General features: G+C 43.8%; 1 protein-coding gene and 1 long non-coding RNA gene across 4 annotated transcripts; one reads left to right on the forward strand and one right to left on the reverse strand.

Moving 5' to 3' along the window:
• Positions 1 to 5088: 5088 nt before the first annotated feature.
• On the reverse strand, positions 5089 to 7340 carry LOC137445029 (uncharacterized). Its single transcript, XR_010988315.1, has 2 exons — positions 6550 to 7340; positions 5089 to 5256 (listed from the first exon to the last, which is right to left on the reverse strand). It is a non-coding gene; the product is annotated as an uncharacterized lncRNA (long non-coding RNA).
• A 157-nt stretch (positions 7341 to 7497) lies between these two features.
• Positions 7498 to 15081, forward strand: INSIG1 (insulin induced gene 1). Of its 3 annotated transcripts, none has more exons than XM_068145998.1 (6): positions 7498 to 7547; positions 8065 to 8483; positions 10647 to 10771; positions 11350 to 11516; positions 12003 to 12102; positions 12762 to 15081. In XM_068145998.1, the coding sequence occupies exons 2-6, from the start codon at positions 8081 to 8083 to the stop codon at positions 12789 to 12791; spliced, it is 825 nt and encodes a 274-aa protein (XP_068002099.1). In that variant the 5' UTR covers positions 7498 to 7547; positions 8065 to 8080; the 3' UTR covers positions 12792 to 15081. The 3 variants fall into 3 exon arrangements, with proteins under 3 accessions (XP_068002099.1, XP_068002098.1, XP_068002100.1); XM_068145997.1 differs by lacking the exon at positions 7498 to 7547 and adding an exon at positions 7555 to 7739; XM_068145999.1 differs by lacking the exon at positions 7498 to 7547 and adding an exon at positions 7555 to 7674.
• Positions 15082 to 19601: the final 4520 nt, after the last annotated feature.

Genomic DNA, 19601 nt, shown 5'->3' on the forward strand with positions numbered 1-19601 from the left:
GAAATCTTCCCCTTCCTGCTTGCAATCACAGGACCTCCCAACTAGAAAACATAGTCCATCTGTAATTAGAAATAAATATGGATGTGACAGTTATTTATACTAAATCCACTTCAGACAGTCTGACCATAAGAAGTGGCCTTGCAGTCATCAGTTTTGTTTAAGCCTTTACATTGCTGGGCTGGTTGTAAAAGACCATTTATGTCAACAGGAATCCTGCCTTTTTTTGTCTTCTCTGTATGCAAATATTTATCCAATTAGACAGTTAGTTCCACCCAAGTATGAACAAACAAAAACAATTGCTCACAGCATTCCAGAGAAACAACACAGTGCAAGAACAAAGATTTCCACATGCAAACATGGGCAACAAGCTAACCACAAGGCAGCAAACCCAGCAGATTCTTAAATGACAAAAAAATAGGGGTAAGTTCTCTTTGACATCTTCATGCTGCTTATTCAGAAGTAAGAGATAGATGCCTGTCTGACTTTTCCAGCTGAGATTCCTCCAGTGAATGTGAGAAAATTAAATACATTTTCAGTTGAATAGGTGCTGTGGTTGGCTGTTAAGAAGACCAATAGTTTCTCAGATGGGATGCAGAGACTTTTTAGCTCCTCAGAAGGGCCACAATGCCATTATACCTTGAGGCATTTTATATTTGTTGCTTCTGTTTCCTCTCACAGGGTTATCATTCTTTATTCCTTCTGTTTGTTTCTTACTTGCCAGACGTGAGACGTAAGAAACTAGTAACACCCAAGAGGTTAATGATTGTCTGCCATGAGACCTTTTTGCAATAGATGCAAAGGCATCAATCTCATCTTTACAGATGCCATGAACACCTGACCTTGTGAAGCAATACACAAACAAACCTGACCTGATGTCAAAAGTGAATTGTGGATGAGCTCTGAGCCTATAAGCCATTCCATATGATAACAGGGTAGAAACATAGAGTTACTCTCTGATCAGAATAAAGCAAGCAGAAGCTTTTGGTGCACTCTGAGGAGAGGGACAGGCAGCTCCCAAGGCCAGTGCAGACAAACTGGGATCTCAGCAGCTCTCTGGGGGTACCATTTCCCCTGCTCTCTCCAAGGACAACTGAAAGCAAAGGCTACTAACTTCAGCACCTCTACTAAATGCATTTATCTGATGGAAACTGAGTGGGTGCAGTGCATGCTCCTAAAACATGCACATTATTCTCCTTTGTGTTTTGACCCCCTTCAACATAAGCACCATCACAAAATAAGCCTGAACAAGGAAGTGAAGCTTGTAGCATGCAGCTCAGAGCATTAACAAGATGAAATTTTCAGAATTCTAACCTAACATTTGATTTAAAACTAATCTCTAAAATTTACTGGGGCACATTTGAAGCTGTTCTATAAGGTCCAATCCTGCATTACAGTGACAGCAGAAGTTACATTAGTGTGCAACTAGTATAATTTAGCACATAATTAGGTCCTTTGAGCTCACATGCAAGTAAGTGGCCTGAGCTCATTATTACAAGTGAAGTCTGTTCTTTTATGAGTAAAAGCTAAAGGGTTTGGCTTTAAGTAAACACATTTTTCAGCATAACCTAGTTTCATCAGTTTCTAAAGGATTGCTACAGGCAGTTGCAGGCTTCCCATATGCTGCATTTCTTTTTAACTTTAAAGTTCAGCTTGGCAATCTGAAGATATACCTACAGCAATCCTTACCACTTAGGTAGAATGAAGTGCATTTAAGAGTACAGATGTAATTAACAAAATGGGAAACAAGATTTTGCTTGAGAAGTGGCAATGTTCACAGTACTAATCGTGGTGCAACATGAAGGCCATGCTTTCACACCACATCAGGCACTAGTGCAGCTACACGTGTTCTCTCTGGTGTTTTTCTCTGTATTGGTCTTCCTGGCTGCCCTGGGAGCTTTACACTGGAAAGCTTTAATCAATGTCCTGTTCAAAACCAAGGCTGCTCTCTGAATACATAACCACAGCATGATGGGAAGGAAAAAAAATACCACTTGCACTTCATGTGAGATGATCTCTACGTGTTCATACCCTCAAGATGGCAGCCTGGAAGAAGCACTGGTAGCAGTCAGGCACCTCCTCTCACCTCTTTCATGCAGTCGTAACATTGTCTTGGAAGAACAACTATAGTTGTCTTCTTTTTAAAAGGACTTCTTTTTCAAAGCAATGTGAATCAGGTGGAATCATCCCATGTGAAATGCTCTGGAAAGAAAGTCTTTCCCATATGACACCAGTAGTTCTAGAGCTCTCAGCCAAAGTTTGAGATGAAGACATACAGATATAACTGAAGTGTGTGATACTTAATCTATTCTTGGTAGCCACAGCTCTGTTATTTATAGTTACTACCATGGTAAGGGCATGGAAGGAAAGGGCAGAGCAGAAAGATTTATTCCTTGGCTCTCACCAAACATTGAGGTTGCAGCTGGCTCTCCTAGATGGTAACATTCCTTCTACCTGATACAGTGAAGAGTTTGGGAAATGAGGATGCTGTAAAGCTCCTTCCTCTCTTCTCCTGTACAACTGCTCATTCTAATGTGTATAGCTACAGGACAGTGTCACTGCAGGTCTTCTTACTGCATCATGATAAAACCATGGGCTTTAAGCATATACAGGGAGGGGGAGTAACTCCTTTGCAAAGGCTTCATGGTTAACTTGACAAACTAGCATATGAATTCCAGAAGCATTTTCTTCAGGCACATGTGACAACAGTAAGTGGGGAGGTTGCCATTGTGAGAGGACAAAAAGTGCTGGGACCGTTCACCAGGGGAAGAGGGCCAGAAAGGTGAAGGTAGCTCACACTGCAATCCTTGAGGCAATTTCCTTTCTATGGAAATGCCAAGTGTCAAGTCACCAAACAAGTGAAAACCACTTGAGCTTACCATCAGCCATAGACACACTTGCACATACACCTTGGAAAACCCCCTTCACAAAACTTAATGCTGTATAAGGATCAGTGACAGGTATGTACCTCATTTTCTTCTTCAAGCAAGTGATGTTTCCATCAAGAAATAAATGCATATAAAAGACAATGTTCCTTCTGGGTTTTTTTTTAACATGATACCACTTTTTATTCATCTTTTCTTTAGACTATCATAATTTGGAATACTATTATTATAAGAAACTGGCCATCCCTTCGTAAGACAATTGACTAGCTAGTCACTTCCAGAGGCATTAGAGACAACAACTTTATTTTCAAGGAAATCCACCCCTTACAGTGTCCTGCTTTTTCCATCTCAAACAATGTATAAATAAAAAGAGATGGAAAATTCAAGTCTAATTGGTCTCTTTAGAGGTCTGGAAGTAATATAAATAAATGTCTAACTGCCAATACAGCAAGACCAAAATTCCATCAATTTTTAACCACACCTGGATAAAACAGCTTGCCTTAATAATGCCACCCAAGCCTACTCTCATCATCAAAGCATCAATTTTTTTTCAGTGATAGGACCAGCTGTGACAGTTTTAGGCTATGCCTTTAAGAAGGACAGCTACTGAAACACTCTGGCTGAATGTTTTGGTGTAACAAGGAAAGCAAAAGATAGTTCTAAACAAATTTCATTGGCAGATCAGTGGGAATGTAACTTTTAAGTTTTTCATAAGGAAGTTCAGAGTATGGCACTGTCTTGAATATCAAGTATGGATGCAATGAACTCAGACTTCAATGAACATGCAGAACACGGGCAATGAATGAAGTGGAAACCGAGGCAAAGACTCTGTCTTTGTGTCAGGACAGAGGTTCATTGACAGTAACTCAGGACCCACAGCTGCATGGAGGATGCTGAATAGCTAATGATACGATAGTTTGTCAGATTTATAGACACTTGAAGACTGCAGCCTACATGTAATTGTTCTCTCTGTTTTGCTCTGGTAAGAAAAAACAGCCAGAGAAATGCCAGAACTAAACAAAAAAACTTCAATGGGCGTTTGTCATATGCCCTCTACATTGCTATTAACACCACAAATGCAGAGTTTTCTTCAGATATCTTCAGGTTTAACTTCCACACTCAGACCCCAATTATAGTCTCTCAACCTCAGATCCTGTAAAAGCAGCCAGAAGTTCTGCTCACTGTGGATGACTCACATCATTATACACTAACCACCAACATGTTTTGTTTCACGCCTTTGTTTTACATGTCTGAAGTGTTCCAGCTAGGGTTTGCCTTGTTCAGACTCTGTACGTTTTGCACACTGCTTATTGTACCATGTAATCACTCCCTGTCCTTCTCCTTTTAGCTCTTAATGAGCTCCTGCACTGGAAATGGAGCAATTTCACAAAACTATCCTACAGAACTCACCATACACCATTTATTGTCAAGGTACCTCTGAGGAGGCACCATGCGATCTGCAGGCTTCACTGCAGGTTCCTGAGAATTCACACAACTACACTGGAGACCACTGGCAACACAAAGAACTCAGTCTGATAAACTGCTGCTGATGTCAAAAGATTTTTTTGAACTCTTGTACATAAGGTTGGCACCAGGAATCAAACAATGCACGTCACTAAATCCTTTTATGGAGACATGGGAGATTAAGGCTTAGCTTATGACTGGAAAGGTTTCCATTCTCTCCATCAATAGGAGAAATTCTTGAAGGTGAATAAATTCTAAAAAGACTCCAGTGAAGCAGAGGGAAAGCAGCTTTAGGCACAATACAGGTCTTGCTCTGTGATTCTCTACCACTGCCTTCTGAGACTGTATCAGCAGCCAGCTCCTTTTTTATGTAGTTAAAGTGGGGAGAAAAATAAAACATCCAGGTATCCTAAGCTTCCCACACAAGAGGCCCATGAAACAGCCTTTGTGAGACAAGCATATTGTCAGAGCCCAGGACACCCACAGATTAACACAGAAAGTATGAAAGAACAGGTGAAATTATTCATGTATGTAATGAGTAGAGATGCTGAGTACTTCCAGATTTTGCTGTCTTTGCTAAGGGAAGAGATAAAAATAACCGTGTCATTAATGCCACGAGGACACATGAGCACTTCTTTCCCGAAATAACTGTTAAGCATAAAATTTCAGGCATTAATCAAAGCATGCAGAGGCCTAAGCCTTTTTGGGATTCCAAAAGGAAATGTAAAGCAATATGACTGCAAAGCAACACAAACATAAGTCACATTTATTCCAAGCAGGTAACTTCAGGAAAAACATGCTTAGGGCCAGTTTCTCAGCTTGTGTAGATCAGTATTGATTCAGCTGGTTTGAGCGATGCTGCTGCAGGTTTTCCCATCTCCGAAGTTCATCTCTACTGTGTGAAAGAAGCCTAGAAGAAAGAAGGGCATCACCACATGATATTATGAATATGGAACAAAACCAGAATAAAATATGCTGCAGGAAGCAGCAAAAGAGACATACCCATGAGGAAAGGAAAAACAGAGGATTAAAAAAAAATGCTTAAGAGGTTCTTTCAGGAAAGAAAACTAGCAGACACAGCACAAGAGAATGTGGGCTCTGCCCAGACACTGAGAATATAGGTAAGACTCAAAGAAGAGAAAAAAAATGTAATCCAGAAAGGTATCTTTTCAAATAAAGTAGCACAAGCAAGGATGAATTATATTTGTCTCCCATAGGTCAACTCAAAAAAGAGATTTCATACAAAGATGGCTTGTTTTATCTCTGATCCACAGTCCTGCTGATAAAGTGATTCAACAAGGGGAAAAAAACAAATCCCAGGGAATGAGTTCTAGCCCTTATTTAGAACTGCCAAAGGTAATGCTTTGCAGTCCAGGGATACAGATAAATTGCTTGTGTCAATTCAAAACTCGTACACAGTAACCACGAAGGAAAGTGTTATGTCTGCATGTGACTTCTTGGAACAAATCAAATCTTGCTGGAAAGGAACTCATAAAATGCTGATAAGATTATGAAGACTGTTTTCTCTGAAAATAGTTATAGTGCAGGTCCACTGAGTCAGGGAAAAAAGTAAAAGGGAAATGAATATGTTCTTTTAAAAATCTGACAGCAGAATTCAAATTATTTTAGCATATTAAACCAAATCCAAACGCTGTTTCAGTAAACTATTGAGATAAAACAGCAATGGGAACTGAGTGCTTGCAGTTCCACACAGAGAGGACACATACACAGAAGTCCTGCAGCAAAGTCTGTGAGACAGGGCTGGGCTGATCCCAAGCTAATCAGTATCAAGAGAAAAATACTGGGCACTTCTGTCACTTCCAACAGTTGCACTAGCAATTTGTCCATCACCCAGACAGTCAGCTATTTCATCCAAAGGCACATTGCTCTGCAGGCTCAGCTATCCTAACTCTTCCTATCCCAGCAAGATCTCAGAAGGGGTGTCCATATCCCAGGTGGATTTTACTCTTTATAACATGCAGAGGGCCTGCATTTTTCCATATCTTTGATTCCATGATTTGTATTTGTTACATTTAATATATCAATGAAATACAAACGAAAGTATTGCTGAACACTGACGGTCCAAGAATTCTGGACCACCATTCTGTTATGGGCATAGCTAGAAACTACTCTTAAATCCTCAGTACCATTGCTTGGGAAGCCATTTGGTCCCATATTCTTTCCAACCATCAAGAAGGCATACCTCACATAAATAAGAAATCCATTTTTTCCTACTCCATGAACATACAAGGCTCCAATGTGTACTGAAGAGTCAGCTTCTTAAATAAAGAAGCCTTCATCTCTTCTAGGCCATTTTCCAGATCCTGGCAGAACACACAGGGTGAACTTGCATGAAGCTGTATTTGATGATGATTGGGAACACCGTGACCCAGACTTTGCCTCAACCTGCTCAGGTTGTCAGCCAGGAGCTTGGAATCTGCCAGGCACCCCATGGCTGGTGGCTCATGCAGTGTCTGGGTTTGGCACCATCTTGTTAAGCAGTCATGGGTTTGGTGGGATCTCCTGACACCATCATTTCAGAATTACAACAGCCAGCATCACCGATCCCTTGATCTTCAGGAGACGCCACATAAGACGCCTTCAACTTTCCCTATGACTAACTGCCATCTCCCAAGGGACAACGCTCCACAGTGGGTTTGGCAAGCAGGTTGGCAAGCAGGTCAGGGCTGGACTGTGCATGGCACCGCCACCTTCATCATCACCAATACCACCTCTATCACTGTCACCCCTACCTCTATCAATACCGACACCATCATCATCTCCGACACCATCACCACCATCTCCAACGCCCTCACCACCCCAGGGTGGGCCGGCCCCGGGCACCCCTCAGGGCTGCCGCTTTAGCGGGGCTGTTACTGCCACCGCACGCGCCCCCTTCCCTTCCCTTGCCGCCCCGCCCGCCATTGGCCAGCGGCGCCGCGCGGCCCTGCCGCTGCCAGCCGCGGTGCGGGCGGGCGCGGGTCCGGCGGGTGGTGTGTCCCGCACGTCATATCAGCCGCCCGGCCGCGATTGGCTGCGCTGCCTCACCCGACTGGACTCGGGCGCCGGGGCTGGCGCGGCGGCTCCCGCGCTCGGCGCTCGAGCCCGGCCCCGCCCCGCCCGGCGCGGCCCGGCCCGAGGGGAGGGGCGGCGGAACTGAGCGGAGCGGAGCGGCGGGATCGTCGCTGCCTCCGGCCGCGGGTAGGTCGGCGGCGGGTGACGTGACACCCGCGGCTGGGGGCTTATAAACCTTACGCGGAGCACAGGGCCGGCGGTGGGGAGCCGGGAGGGAGGCGGCAGAGCCGCAGCGCCGCAGCAGCTCCCTGAGGTGAGAGGCCCGCTGTCCTGCTGTCCAGCGAGCAGAGGGCTGGGACGTGAACGTCGTTCTCCAGGGTGAGGAGCAGCGCGGGTCTGAGAGGAGACGCGAGTAGAGGGTCCCTATCTCTGTCATCCCCTGGGCCCGAGCCCCTTGGGTCACTGGAGCCGGGGATCCCACAGCCGCCTAGTCGGAGCAGCGCGGCCTCTGGCCCTGTCATACTCAAGTGGGTCGGGTCACCTGGGGGTACCAGGGTTCTGCCGTGCTCCCGGCCCGCCGGGCTGTGAGCTGTTCGCCCAGTGTCCCTGAAGTGATGGTAGTGGAGAAGGCAGTGTGTGTGTGGCTGTGAAAGGGGTCCTGCTGGTGAGGTTTTTACAGCCTGTCCCTGTATGTGTGTTTCAGGACTCTGGTGGAGCCAATGCCCAGACTGGAGAACTGCGCCTGGAGCTGTGCCTGCGCTGCCAGGGGAAGACACAAAACCCAGCTGGGGGACACGGCGGCTGGGCTGGCCGCCAAGGTGGGCGAGATGCTGAGCTCCTCGGTCTCCAGCCCGTCCCTGTCGTTGGTGGGTCATGGAGCACGCAACCCCAGCACCTCCAGTGCCAGCAGCACCAGCAGGAGCAGGAGCAGCAGCAGCACCTTAAACTTGAGTCAACACCTAGTGCAGAGGAGTGTGGTCCTCTTCGTCGTCGGCGCTTTCATGGCCCTGGTGCTGAACTTGCTGCAGATCCAGAGAAATGTGACTCTGTTCCCTGACGAGGTTATTTCCACTCTCTTCTCCTCCGCCTGGTGGGTGCCCCCGTGCTGCGGGACAGCCGCTGGTGAGTTCTTGACCTCTGCGAGTGATCTGGTGGTTTTTTTTCCCCAGGAGAGGTGGTGGGGCAGGATTTGTGATTTGTGACCCGTGCCCTTCCATCATGCAGCGAGGGATGTGAGCTCTCGCCTTTGGAAGGACTTGTGCCCGCCCCAGCTTAACCCACGTGCAGGAGCCAGCTGCGCATTTCGCGTGTGCCCGGAGGCCGCTTTTTGAGCCAGTCCGCTCCGAGTGTGGGTGAAGCCTGTTTTTCCCGCAGCTCGATGCGGCCTGGAAGCGCCCGTGAGCAGCCCCAGAGCCGTGGCGCGGAGGCTAGCGCGCAGAGACACTGCCGCCGTATTTCTCCGGTGACAGCGTGAACTCAGCGCTAGGTTTCCCCGCTCGCCCCTTCCCCTCCGCCCCCGGTGGGGCACGGGTGGGCGCGGTAGGGGCGGGCTGTGTCGTGCGGCGCCGCCACCTGTCTCCGCCCCCCCGCCTATCATTGGCTGTCGGTGAACTGGTGAGAGGCGGGCGGCGTTCGCCATTGGCTGCCGGCGCGAACTGGCCACGGGCTGGGCCGAAAACAAGGAAGTCACGTGCGGCGCGTGCAGCCGTCTCTATCTTGGTCTCGTCAAGCCCTGGTCCGTAACTGTCTTCCCATCCTTGTCAGCTGTGGCACATCCGCTGCCCACTCCTGTCGATGTGCTTTATTAACTTCTTTCTGTCCATTGCCCGCTTTACTGTCTCCTGTCCGCTGTCTGCTCCTGTGCGCCGCCTTCTCCTGCCAGCACCTGTTCTCCAGCTTCTGCTGACCTTCCCGCTGTCCCCCCGCTCCTGCCAATCTCCGTCAGTCTCGGCCCTCCCGCTGTCCGATCGCTCCTGCTGGCCCTTACCTGCCCGCCCGCCTCCAGAGCTGCAGCGCAAAATACCCCTTAAAACAGGGTCTGCGGTGCGGTTGGCCCAGCAGCCGGCATTCACCTGCTGTATTAGAAGCAAAACCCTGTTCCATCCTTATCAAAACAAGATAAGGCCTTGGTGAAGGGTTGGGAGTTTGAAAATTTATTACATCGTAGAAAACAAATTCACTGAAATCTTTTTAACTGGCATGGTACTTTAAACAACTCTTCCACATGTTCTTAATACAGTGATGTTGTCATGTCTTGTTATTTCATAGTAGGGGAGTATGAATAATAAACCCTAAGTTTGATAAACTGTGTAGTAAAAGGATTGCCACAATATATGCTCCCATGAGAGTTCTCATAGCCCTGTCACAGCTGGGTTAAACTTTGGTGTTTGGCTGTTACTGCAAAGTAAAAGTCCCAGTAGCTGGCATTAGGATAGTGAGGCTGTTTCTGTACCAGATCACATCTTGTAGCCTTCTTAATATAGAAGTTATTCCTCTTAGGAGTTTCAGGAGGAGAAAAGAGGGTAGGTAAGGAAACAAACACAGATACTACCCCCTGCAGAATGTCTAACCTTACAGTTGATAATGACACATGGAGTAGCAAGGCTTAGAAGAACAAAACTCATACAGTGTTTGTGCTAGCAGCTCAGCTAACACCAGCCAGTATTTTCCTTCTGCAGCCAATTTGCAGTCTGGTAAGGCTGAGGAAATGCTGTATGAGGATAAAAACTTTGGTGAATAATATGTGTAGTTATTTTTTTTCCCTGATGCCTAAATATGATTGATGACAGGTGCTTCTCTAAGTTCAGCTCTGCTTCTATTTGGTATCAAAATTCATCTGACTTGGCTGACATCATAGGCTGACAGCCCAGCAGAAGGAGAGAAAGCAGCTCTGCCAATAAACTTTTGAGTCCAGGAAAATACTTAATTCAGGGCCTGATTCACAACTAATGAGTCAAGTTTGTGAAACTCTCAGCCCAGCATATGAACAGCGAATCCATACTTCATTCCTCTCTTTATTTAAGCTTTCATTTTGCTTTATGGGTGCAAAACAAATACCTGCTGTGGGAGAAAAGAAGCTTGAAGTCAGATACCTTAACATGGCAATAGTTTTTAGAGTTCAAACAGAATATTGCTTAAGTGGAGTTCTTTCTGAAGTAGGGGGATAATAATTGTTTTCTCTTCATCAGGCTTTCAGTAGTTTGATAAGAACCTCCCTGCTTTGTCAAGCACTTACTTGCCAAACTAATAGTTGGTAACATAGAAGTAATGTTCCTTCTCTTGCAGCTGTAGTTGGCCTGCTGTATCCCTGCATTGACAGCCACCTTGGGGAACCACACAAGTTCAAGAGAGAGTGGGCCAGCGTGATGCGATGCATAGCAGTTTTCGTTGGCATTAACCATGCCAGTGCTGTATCCTTGAACTAGTTTACATTGTTGCTCGATGTGCTTGGTCCCTTGTCATGAAACAGTCTCTCCTACTCACATTTGGGAGAATTACAAAGGTAAGGATGGTGCTACTGGCAGAGACAAACTCCTGTGACACCTGCAGTACACTGCAGTAGTTACTTTAAGAGAACACAGTCACTTAGAAGTAATTGGGGGTGGTTCTGGAAGGAGGGAGGAATAGAGGAATATGTCTGGTTTAGGTGCAAGCATAGCAGTGTAATTTATGTTGTTTTAAACTGTATGTTGTCTGCACCTAATGGTTAACACAACTGAATAGTCAGGTATACTGAATTGTTCTTTGTGTTGTTAAATACATTACAGTGCAATATATCTTGAAATGCACAGCGTGACAAAACTTGATGTTGCCTTTGCTCTCACATTCAAAAAGCACGAGTTTCTTGGCAAGTCTGAAAGTCAGATGATTTGCATACTGTACTCAGACACAGAATCATGTTCATTTTCAGTTGGAGTTCTTCCTTGTTCAGTTTCAGCAGCAGGATATCTGCAGACTGAAAAGGATTGTCCTTAACATCTTCTTCCAGAAACTAGATTTTGCAAACAACGTCCAGCTGTCCCTGACTCTAGCAGCCCTGTCACTGGGTCTCTGGTGGACATTCGATCGTTCAAGAAGTGGTCTCGGACTTGGAATTACAATAGCCTTTGTAGCAACTCTAATAACTCAGTTTCTTGTATATAATGGTGTTTATCAGTAAGTTATGCTTTATAAATACTGATGTCTTTACTAAAAACAGGAGAGCACATGTGCTGAAAGTTAATTACTAACGTTCTGCATGTTCTTCTAATGAGACCTTGTCTAAGGCAGCTAACTGTCCAGTGTTCCAATTGATCAGACTGGGAGCTGGGGATGGAGGATGGGGAGCAGGCAAATTGGGATGTATGTTGAAATGGTAGCAGCTCAGCAAACTGAACTTCTGTTGGCTTGGTGAACTGCCTCTCAAGTGTGAGAACTTGTAGACTTTGCTGGTTAGGACATTTGGGTTTAGAAGCTTTTTAAGTTAACAGAGTTAATTTGGTCTCCCTGTTTTTTCTTCTGTGTTACTGGGGTGATTTGGTTTTGTTCTTTTTTTTTTTTTATTGGGGGGAGGGGAGGCAGGGAGGGAAATCTATAGCATCTTGTTAACAGTATGGAAGATGATGACAACTTGCCTCTAACTTACTTCCTTGTGTTTCCTAGGTATACATCCCCAGATTTTCTTTACATCCGTTCTTGGCTTCCATGTATATTTTTCTCAGGAGGTGTGACTGTAGGAAACATAGGACGCCAACTGGCTATGGTAATTACAGCATAATTAGCATTTCCTTTAACAATCCAAGTGTCTTCCATTGTTGTTAGTTCAAGAACAAACTATGCCTTTAAGGGCATGACTCACAAACTGACAGAGTTAAATAGACATCTTCCCAAGAGTTGAAGTGTACAACCTGTATTGCCTGTAGAGTGGGAAGTGTCTTAGTATTTCAGTAGTCTCTCTATTTAGCTCTAGCAACAGCCTAAATAAGACTGGAACTAGAATGCTGCTTCTGCATCAGTCATTCCTGAATCTTAATTGTCCAGGTGTGCAACTTAAGCTTTAAGACAGTTTGAAAGAGGGCTATTAAAAAACTGAACGAATGCCCATTAACTGAAGTTCTGTGTACCTTCTGCTAAGAGCTAAACTGAGATAGGGAGGAAAGGTAGCAAAGTCTTACAAAAATCAGTGCAGTTGGTAATGAGTTTCTCAGATGCACTAATTAAGGCAACACAGACCCCTAGTAGTACTTTTTTTGTCCACAGTTAAGGAGCACATCGTTGTTAAACTGTAAGCCATTTCTGCTAGGTCATTGCCAGCCTAACTTAAGTCTGACTATTTAATTGTTGAAAATGGTGCATAACCTAGTCACTTACCAGCTGGCATTTAAAATGTAACATGTTTGATGTTTTGTTTTTTGTCCATAGGGTATTCCAGAGAAGCCACACAACGACTAATCCTATAAGGAAGACAACTCAGTGCCAGTGTGAAAGCCACATTGCGAAGATGTGCTCCTGTTTTAAATTGAAGATTATTTAGGAAAACAAAAAATAATCTCTCTGTGGGCTCACTGCACAAATGACTTGTGGGGGGGGAAAAAAAGAATATTAATCCACTCTTAGAATAGCCAAGTGAAATTAACTGCTTATCTTGAAATCTTACCCTGATTTACTACATAAGCATTTGCGTATGGCTGTTCTCAGAAAGAGTTTAACACCAAGTCGCATACAATTGTTCAGGCTAAGTGGCAGTTTTCCAAGTATTAGGTTCCAGCGTAAGTTATTGAAGCAGCTGCTGTGTTTTAAAGCCTTGAAACTGAAATTTAATTACAAGATCTTGTATCAGTGCCCAAAGGAAGTAGATCGATGGTGCTTAACAATGATGAAGTATGGTTTAATAGGAATAGTATTTATCCAAATCTTTTAAAAATAGGGTTATTTAAAAACAAGAGTGGTCTAAACAGATTAAAAGGCATTGCACTAATGCTTTTAGGAGTCTTATGAAGGAATCATGCCCTTACTTGTAATGCTGCATTAAGTTTCTCTGATGGTGAAGAGAGCTGAAGGGACAAAAGGTTGGAAGTCACGTAGTTTGGAATTCTTAAATTCAGCAGGATGGGTGAACACTGGAGACAATCTTACTCAAATGTGAGATTTATCAGAAAATCCTGTCTGGAAATGTCATTACTTCTGAAGCTTGAGGTTACCTTTGCAAGAATCAAGTTCTGGCCCCAGTTCAGTAAAAAATTCAAGTGTATGTGAGTACTCCTTAATATTAAACATACGCTTCAGTATCTCACTGAAGGAGGACTTCGGTATCTTAAATGTCTGGTGCCACTGAAAAAACGTGTGCTGCAGGCCATTGGGTGTATGCCCAAACTCCTTAGATCTGTAGTTTCCTCCTAGAGGTTTCCTTGATCTTGTTTTTGTTTGAGTCAGGGTTTTGGCTGAACTGCTTGGAAACAGAAGCAGGCCTAAAATGTGATTTAAACTGTGTGAAGAATAGCAAACAGCTTGTTTTCTCAGTTTAGTTCTGGAAGAGATCACTACTTGGTTTTTGACAACCCTATAGACCTTGCAATCTGTGATTGCCTTCTTTAAAAAGTGCTTATGTCACTATATTAAACATTTGGTGTTTCTTAATACTTAGTTCTGGTGAGCACAACATATTCATTTGATAGCTTAGACCACAGGAGACCTAAATAGCAAGTATTAGGTCTTGAAGTTGAAGTGCAATGTACAGTAAATCTGAGCCTCATGTTCTCTTCAATATCAATCATTTCTTATGAGAGATTAAAGAGAGAAGGGTTCTGAGTTCATTTCAATGCTGCATGGAGTCAAATGGAGCAATAATTTATTTAACTAGTAAAGTTAGTTTTGTTGTATCTTCCATTGAACCCAAATTTCTAGAAATACTCCAGTTTTGTGGTTATGGTGTACTTGTAAACTTTTATGCATTTGCCTTTTTTGTATTATGCAAAGTTTTGTGTGTGTGTGTTCATTTCCAGTCTTACATGGCTTCAGATATAGTTAGAGGCATCAGTTAAATGACTGACCCATCAAAAAAGACGTTGAGGCCAGGTAGCAGTGTTCTGGCTGTTTTCAGTCTTTTAAGGGAATGCTATAACTGCTGCTTGTGCTTTTTTTCCTTTTGTTTCCAGCAGGGAAATTTTAGTCCATATTACAGAGCAGAGCCCGATTCTAGTCTTGCTTTGGTGTAAATTGAGCATAATTTAATTGATGTAAGATCCTTCCTCAAATGTTTAAAACTTAAATAATCAACATTTAATAGGATGACTTGAAGGAATTAGGTCCTCAGATCAGGACTGGATCGACTCAGCTGTTCTAAGAAGCATGCTACCTGCTGGGGAGACACTTTTGTAACCATCTTGAGATCAATTTCAAAATGTTGTAAAACCAGATATATGTAAAGAGGACAGCGGTCTCCAAGGGTATTTGATCAATGGAGAAGTATTTAAGATTTATTTGTAGAGACTGAAACTCAATCTGTCTGTGTTAGGAAAAAAAAAAAATGCAGCCAAAAATGTAAGTCAAAAGTTCATTTTTTGCCAATACTTCTGAGTGTCTTAACCAAAGTGATTTAAGTTTGGAAGAGGTAGGGAAAGGAATGAAGAAAATTTGCACTATTCTGAATTTGAACACTTAAATTCTCATGCTTACTGATAAGTTTTCAGCAGTGTGTTTGGTTTTACACTTTTTTTACTATTAAAGTTTTACGATCAAGTCATGTGTGCTTTGGATTCTTTGTGTTCACATTATGCAAGAATCTGTCTTGAAAAGGACAGTTGTTATGGTTGCATAACAAATACTCAGTCATGCATACTCAGTGGTTTAAAAAAAACATTAATCATAAACTGATCTTGGAGAGATGAGCTTGCAGAGGGGCTTCCAGCCTGAGCTACGCAGAAAGAAAAAGAACAGCAGTCTTGCAATTGTACCAAGAAAGGAGCACAAGTGTATGTTATGGTTATGTGACATAAGGCACAGAATCTTCTCATTGCCTTGGAAGACGTCGAAATTCATCATTTCAAACAAAATATGGAAGGAGCAGATTCTGTTGTGACTTGGTTATCTGCAGCAGTGATTACTAATGTCTGAAACATCCTGGAGGGTGCAAACAAGTGAGTAAGCACAGCTAAGCAGTTCTGAAACTCTTCCATCATTTGCTTTAGGAAAGATAGCATCTTGCAAATTTAATTGTAGTCTTCACTTTTACTGCCCTTAAATACTTATTTCAGACTTAAAAGCTACTGCCTTTGTGGTAGAAAGAGTAGAATGACTTTTTGAGCAAGCTTCTTATCAATGCAGAGTCTTGGCTTAGCTAGGAAAAACAGCAATAGGAACTTGGTAACTATTTTACCTTAACTAGCTTGTGTTTGCCTAACTTCAATGCATGCTCCATGGCAGCTGAGGCAGCTGCTAGCAGCTCCAGACAGACAATGGCCCACAGCCCCAAGGTACTCTGCTCAGGTTTTGTCAAAAACAGCTTTTAAAAATCTGTGTGTATATATATATATAAAAACTGGGGCGTACAGCCTGGTCTGGGAGAAGTAGGATAGGGTGGGCTACTTTTGAGACAGGAAAGTCTGTACAAAGTTTCTAAATAAAAACCAAAAAAAACCCAACTTCCCAGGAAGTTTATTTAACCTGTGCATAGTTCCTGCAAGCTCCCTTCAGTGGGTTATTCAGCACTGGGCTTGAAACGTGGGGAATTTGCAAGTGCTAAATTAGCCACAGGAGGGCCTATAGTCTGTTCTCGGAATGCAACAGGAGCATATTGAGATGAATAATGAAATTAAGTCTCGATTGCCTTACTGCACATCAGAGTAGCTCCAAAATTCATGAGAACAGAGCATTACATCCTGGACTAATTGAACAAAACATACTTTAGATAAAGGCCACAGAGGGCCCTGTCTTGGAAACCTCACAGTGTGAGTCATAACAGGTTCTTCCAGCTAAAAGGTCAAGAAAATTACTTGCAGGTGAGGGTGATTTCTCTGGACAATGAAGTACCACATGTGTTGCCCCATGCCTTGTTTGGAGTCCTCTCCCTGCATTTAAATTCTCCTGTTGTGCAGTGACACTATTCTGTCTCTGTGGGCTACAAAGGGGGACAGATGAATTACAGATGCAATAAACCCACAGTCCTCCTGTCTATCTGTGTGAGAAGAAAGTGTAGGTTGTCATGGTGCTTCTGGTCTGCTCTGGTTCACTTTCAAAGGTAGAATTCAAAATATGTATGATAATTTCTATAAATAATGCATTACTGGCCAAAAAGTAATAAAATAGTCAGAGCCTTACTGAGTTTTACTCAGTAAAGTTCTCCTCCAGCTGTACATGATGTTTTCTCCATTGCAGTAACACATGTCTGTGCATTAAATAGCTTGAGTGCTATTATATTGTTAGATTAAATATCAGAGAAGTGCCATGGAGATTACACCAACCTGCTGTGTTTCCTAGGAATTAAAATACCACTTACAAATCAGCATTTTTGCACAGAAATCAAACACAATCACATCACTTTCCCCCAGCTTGGTAGCTCATCAGTGGTTCCAGCAGTGCCCTGTAGCAGCCAGGCAAGTATCTTGCGCCAGCCTGCCATGGCCTGAGGCTGGGAAGGAGAGACCAGCTCTTGGAGCTGCTACAGGGATGCTTCCAGCTTCCTCTTCCCAAAAGGAATAAATGTGGAGTTTTTACTGGTGTTGATGGTGAGTATTTCTTTTCTAACTGGTCAAAAGTAGCTGAATAGCTCAAAGAGCAAGAACTGGAATAGCCAGAGAATGAATTACAACTAGCCCATATTTTTCTGGGGGGAAGAAAAAAGGATTTTTTCTCTCTTTCTCTTGAGGTTCTCACCAGATAGAAGAGTAAACATTCATACATTGCAGAATCTGGCCAGGGACTGTGTGGGGTAACTCCTGAAGGTAGGGCTGAATCCGTGTTAACGCCATCGCAGCAGCTGACATCACAGTATATGCAGAAGCTAACTGGCTTCATACAGGTCACATTTATTCACTCTTACTATTCTGAACTCCCTTCAGAAAGCCTTGAAGGCTATATTCTAGTATTATTAATCTGAACTTGCCCCAGTTCAAAAAATACACATATAAAAAAGTTCCGCTGAAGCCTCTGTGTGTCTCTTATCTTAGTTTCATAGTTTCATTCAGGGTTGGAAGGGACCACAAGGATCATCTAGTTCCAACCCCCCTGCCATGGGCAGGGACACCCCACACTAGATCAGGCTGGCCAGAGCCTCATCCAGCCTGCTCTTAAACACCCCCAGGGACGGGGCCTCGACCACCTCCCTGGACAACACATTCCAGGGTTTCACCACTCTCATGGTGAAGAACCTCCTCCTCACCTCCAGCCTGAATCTCCCCACCTCCAGCTTCATTCCATTCCCCCTAGTCCTATCACTACCTGAGATCCTGAGATCTCATGTATACTCACTGTATACGAGTGCACAAGAAGTTCATTCTTTTCGAGGTATCTTAGCATAGGTGCCCAAAAACTAGAATAGAACAACCCAGATTCATGAGAGCGTCAAACTCCCATCCAATGAGGGCCTGTGGCAGAAAGGCTTGCTGAGATGTTCTTGAAGAAACACACGTTGTTCACATGTGACTGCAGAGTTCAAGACTGGTCTGGTGGCTTGTCTGGCTGTGTTCTGAATTACAGTGTACCAGAGAGACAAAAGAAAGGTTCAAATCAGGTGGCTTGGGACAACCAGAGCTTGGAGAAGTGCTTGTCCTGCAATGCAGGAAGCCTGATCAGTGCGTGGAGTTGGTGGACTGAGCAACAGGCTCTGATTTCTCTACTAAACTTGCTGCTGTTGGGACAGTGGAAGAGGTGAAACAAACCAGTGTAGGAAGGAGGTACAACACATTCCAGACAGCATTGTGCAAGGCCACTCCAAATTTTGCCCTGCAAGGATCAGACAGCATAGTCTGTGAAGGTAAGAGAGATACAGAGCTAAGGAAGAATCATCAACATATATACCCAGGTGACTTATGCAGCACTGGCAAAGTAAACAGGGCAAAAATCAGAACTTCAGGAATTCTCTTGTGCACCAGAAATCTTGTCCAGACCAGCAGAGCTCTCTATGGAAATGAAGAGCTCTGCAGCAATGAGCTTACATGCAAGCTCTGGTTTTTCCTTTCATTACTGAAGCCCCCAGACAGTGCAGTCAGTGAAGTCCTGATCCTAGTCAGGCTTCAAACACAGGGAATATGAACTGTATTGTAGGCAAAGTCAGTGGGACTGGAGATGTGCTGGGCATCAAAACCAGCTCCCAGTCTGGAATTCTGCTCCCAGAAGGGAGCAACAGCTATTGTAGAGTAGCAGTGACTGTCATGGCTCACAGCTGGATGTCTCCTCCTGGTGGCCTTAGTCATTTTTAAAGCTTTGGTCAGCCATTGAGTAATTCTCCTACCAGACCTAGTAGGTCATCTCCCAAGCACCTCACTTAAGGTTATTTTGGAACAAGTTGAGTAAGAGGGGAAAAAAACATCAGGAAAAGAACTACACAGTAAGAAGACATGTTATCAGCTGCAAATGGAAGAAGATACTCATGGTATCTAACAGGATAGCTAGTCCTGTGTTGGTTTTGGTTTTTTTCTTTACATGCAAAGAATGCACTTGGTAGCATCAGGGCAGATCCTGATATTATTGCTTAGTTTTTGCTTCATCTTTACTCCTACATGTGGGATGAGAGTTCTATCACAATACAAATGAGAGCTCACTGAACACAGATTTTAAGATACAATCTGGGGACTAATGATTCTTTTGGTGGAACACAGCTACAAAACACAGGTATTACCATCATTTTAGACACCCCAGAGTGGTCAAGGCATCTATATAGGGTGATAAATCTGGTACAAGAGACCCAGAGCCTCCAAGAGTGGCAGCTGAAGGCCACAGAGAGGATGTGGGACATCTCAATTAGAGTCATAGAATCATAGACTTACAGACTTATAGAATCATTTAGTTTGGAAAAGATCTGTAAGACCATTGAGTCCAACTCCATTGAGTCCAACTGTTAACACAGCACTGACAAGTTCACCACTAAACCATGATATCAAGCATCACATCTACACATCTTTTACTTACCTCCAGGGGTGATGACTCCACCACTTCCTTGAGCAGCCTATTCCAATGTTTTACAACCCTCTTGGTGAAGAAATATTATCCAGCTTAGACTTTCCCTAGCACAGGTTGAGGCTGTTTCCTTTTGGACTAAAATGAGAT

This window comes from Melanerpes formicivorus, unplaced genomic scaffold (genome assembly GCF_026170545.1).
Source record: "Melanerpes formicivorus ecotype bairdi unplaced genomic scaffold, bMelFor1.0.p_v2 SCAF_13, whole genome shotgun sequence".
Lineage (NCBI taxonomy): Eukaryota > Metazoa > Chordata > Aves > Piciformes > Picidae > Melanerpes > Melanerpes formicivorus.